This window comes from Staurois parvus, unplaced genomic scaffold (genome assembly GCF_062004578.1).
Source record: "Staurois parvus isolate SC_StPar_1 unplaced genomic scaffold, SC_StPar_1.0 ptg001192l, whole genome shotgun sequence".
Taxonomy (NCBI): domain Eukaryota; kingdom Metazoa; phylum Chordata; class Amphibia; order Anura; family Ranidae; genus Staurois; species Staurois parvus.
The window spans coordinates 2,670,356-2,674,015 of record NW_028318988.1 but is presented as its reverse complement, the minus strand read 5'-3'; the positions used below and the strand labels follow the sequence as shown (position 1 = coordinate 2,674,015).

Genomic DNA, 3,660 nt, shown 5'->3' with positions numbered 1-3,660 from the left:
AGTTTTGATGAATAATTTCCCTCTTTGTGAAGCAACCAATCAACATGAATTAGTTTGTTTGTATGATGTTAGTGCATTGTAGTGCCACTCATTTTCAATGGTGCCCTAATGTACTGTGAGAACACATCTATGTTGCAGAATGTGGCAACACATCTGCATTGCGTTAAGAAAAAAAAATGGAAGGTTGCATTTTGAGTCAACATTAATGGGCTCCTTTATTGAACATTATCACCTGACATAATGCAGAGCCTAGGTGTGATCCAGACCTTACTTTTGTCACCAGTGAAATCTTTTTTTCTGCTACATACAGCATGACTACATGAAACTGGATAAGTAATGAACATAGTTACAAATATAGTAAATCTACTACAATTAAATCATGAACTGAGTGTGTTATTTTAACTTTCCTAAGAGCTGCAGATTGTGTGCAATTCTTATTCTGAGAGCCGTGGTCCTTATGCCGTAAATCAGAGGGTTAACAGTAATAGAGGTACTCAGACCAGTCATAGAGATGCCAACATGGGTAACAGTTGAGAGAGAAATGCTGCCTAATCTATACCTAAATGCAACAAACATAGTTCCAGTCATAAAAATGGAAAAGGCAATTATATGAGTCACCAACGTTTGGGCAGCTTTCTGAGAGGCTTCCCCAGGAAGTTTGAGACAGATGACTATCGTCCTTATGTAACAATAAATGACCACAAGCATTGAGCTAATCACAATGAACAAGGTCCACGTTGTTCCAAAGATATTATTAACTGTGATATCACCACAAGAAAGTCGTAGGAGGGACAAGGTCTCACAGTAGACATTGTTGATATTTACTGCGCAAAAGATCAACCTTGCCGTTAACAATACAACCACAGATGTTCCCACAAGAACAAGGATCCATATGGAAAATAGTAACTTTCGACTCATCACGTTTGTCATCAGCATGGGGTACATCAGAGGGTGACCTACCGCCAAATATCGATCATATGCTATAACGGTGAAGGTAAAAATTTCAGCAGATGAATAAGTCTGGATGCAGAAGCCTTGAAATAGGCATCCAGCGAGAGAAATAGTTGAATTTTTAGACAATAAGTCAATCAGCAGCTTGGGGAGGTAAGCCGAACTCCCGACCATCACATTGAGAACCAAACCGCATATAAAGATGTACATGGGTTCATGCAAACTTTCTTCTGTCCAGGTTACATAGACAATCATGGAACTCACAAACAATGAAGTTGAATATACTGCAAAAGCAAGTAGAGCGTATAAGAATCTAAATGATTCCATTTCAACAAGCCCCACCAGGACAAAATTGGTGTAGATTGTTGATATGTTCTCCATGGATAGAATGGGGATAGACTTTAATTCTTGCAGCACACTGTAGACAAATCATAACATTTTATTTGAATCTGGATAATATTAAGGAAATGGGAGGGAAAAAAAATCTACTCTTTGGATTTTTAAATGTGGCTTCTCCTGCATTACTTTCCACTTCTATATGTCTGAAGGTTAAAACACTGAAGCAGAGCAAGGCTTTTATAGACTTCATGAAGGTGAAACTAAGCTTTGAATTAAACTTTCATGTTTGCAGAAACTGTAACAGTCTTCCAGTGGGACCATTAGCTGTCACAGCTGGTATTCTAATTAGTGTCAGAATATTTTTTTTTTTTTACACATGGCTACGTAAAACTGAGCTCCTGGAAGTAAACAAAAAACAACTACAAACACAGTTATGATTGTATTTCAGAAATACAAAAAAAATATATATATATATATATATATAAAGTGCACGTTTAAATGCAACCAGTGTAGGAATTTGTATCAAATAATAACTTGACCTCAGTCTGTAGCGCTGACCTGACAAAACATCCTTGAGTTCTCAATGTCATCAGGTTGCTGCTGTGTGAGCTTCCATGTTATTTCTGTGGGTGAAAACATGCTCTGAAGGTCCCTTTTTGTTCAAAACTATAAAACCACACTGGATTCCAAGCCCAAATTTTTCTTCCCTTATTCTATTCAGTTCTAATATGGGCAACAAAGTGGCTAAGCCTGGTAGTACTGAGGTTGTTGGTTCAAGCCCCAACCATGGCACTACTTGCACATTCTCCTTTTGGAACTACCTCCACGTTTGCATGTTCTCCTTTTGCCTGCATTGGTTTCCTCCCAAACTTCAAAGTTGGTAGGTTAATTGGCTCTTGTCTAAACTGGCCCTAATATGTGTATGTATAAATGTGAGCTAGGGATCTTAGATTGTATGCTCTTTGAGGGTTAGGGACTGATGTGGATGTACAATATATGTAAATTGATGTCGCAATATGTAGGTACCTGTAATAAATAGAGCTCTCCTTGAATATTTCCTGTTTTTGTGGAGAGTTCTCATTGTTCTCCTGGCTTGATCATCCAACCATCTGGGCTCTCACATGATCAGCTCCCAGGACATTAGGTATGAGCCAAGCCAGAAAGTTCAGTAAACTCACCAAGTAGTCTCTGAATGCTGAACTTAGCGGTGAACCCCAGTGAAGTCTAGGGGATGTGAAACTAGCTTTTTTGGCCTTTTTCAAGTGCAGGAGGAGTTTTCTCGCTTCTGAGCCTTTTGGCTAAGATCAAGTGTAGTATCTGTTCTTATCAGTGTCCAGTAGGGGAGCTCCACCGTCATTCTACCTTTGCGGGGATGACTGGTTGTATAGTACCCCTGCTGGTATGATGGGGGTCCTGATGGTTAGTACAGGCTGGAACAGAAACCGAGGCACCCACAGGCTGCTGGGGCCCAGGAGTAATTCCCCCTGGAAAACCGGAGGGGCCCAGTTCCTCCTGATTTGAACGGATCTACCTTGTCTGGCCAGGGGCCGGGAAGGCAGAAAGTCTGCGAACCAGTGCCCCCTGAGTGGTCGCCTCAGGGGTGCTCTTAGTAACACCTGGGTGTGGGACCCCAACGTGTGAAAAGGCACATGGTCACTGTGTTCAAACACTTTTCTTGCACTGCGCCTTTTAGGGCTAGGCCTTTTGTCTAAGTCCTGGAAAATTTTTGCTACAGGCCTCAGGGCCTGGTCAGTGCACAATCTGCACGGCCACTTAATTATTTTATTTATTTAATTTATTTTCTCTCCCACGTTTGTCACTTTTCACTTTAGTGTGTGTTTTATTTCTCACAGGATGGAGGGTATGGGTCCTCGGGCCTACACTGAAGTCTAGGGGGAGGATGTGTGGTCTTTTGGTTCCTTCCTCCCGTGTCCCTAGGGGGTTTTCTCTTCGGGAGAGCCCCCTTACCAAGTACTGAGTGGCCGGTTTCGGCTGGCCACAAGGAATGGGATCCGCCAGGCCATTTGGCTAGGTGGACCAAATGGGAACCTTGTCCCTGTCAGGAGCTTCGTGCCCCGGGGGATCGTGCCCTGGGGGATCAGGGTGTGCCTTGTTCATCCCCTTCGGGGGAAGGACAAAGCACACCCCTAAGTGCACTTTTTGTGTGGTGTTTTGCACTTGCACGTTTTTTGTGAACACTTACGGGTTTTTCATTTTTTTGCACGTTCGCGGACTTAAAAAAAAAAGGAGTTTTCTCCTTTAGAGTGTAAGCTTTAGCAATCAATTGCATGATACAGTGAGCAAGGGTCAATTTGGAAGCAAGGTGTCCCCTGCGAGGTCCACAGGGCAGGACAAACTGAGTTTGTTTTC

The 3,660-nt window shown here is 42.3% G+C and overlaps 1 protein-coding gene and 1 pseudogene across 1 annotated transcript; one reads left to right on the top strand and one right to left on the bottom strand.

The window, feature by feature from the left end:
• Window positions 1-393: 393 nt before the first annotated feature.
• On the bottom strand, window positions 394-1,290 carry LOC149438411 (olfactory receptor 5AP2-like). Its single transcript, XM_089659930.1, has one exon. It carries the CDS (start codon window positions 1,276-1,278, stop codon window positions 394-396), a length of 885 nt encoding a protein of 294 aa, XP_089516056.1. The 5' UTR covers window positions 1,279-1,290.
• Window positions 1,291-2,568: 1,278 nt separating this feature from the next.
• On the top strand, window positions 2,569-2,746 carry LOC149438410 (U2 spliceosomal RNA; annotated as a pseudogene).
• The last annotated feature ends 914 nt before the right edge of the window (window positions 2,747-3,660 follow it).

Excerpts from the sequence above, each read along its gene's own strand:
- LOC149438411 (XM_089659930.1), bottom strand. The coding sequence starts at position 1,278 with ATGGAATCATTTAGATTCTTATACGCTCTACTTGCTTTTGCAGTATAT.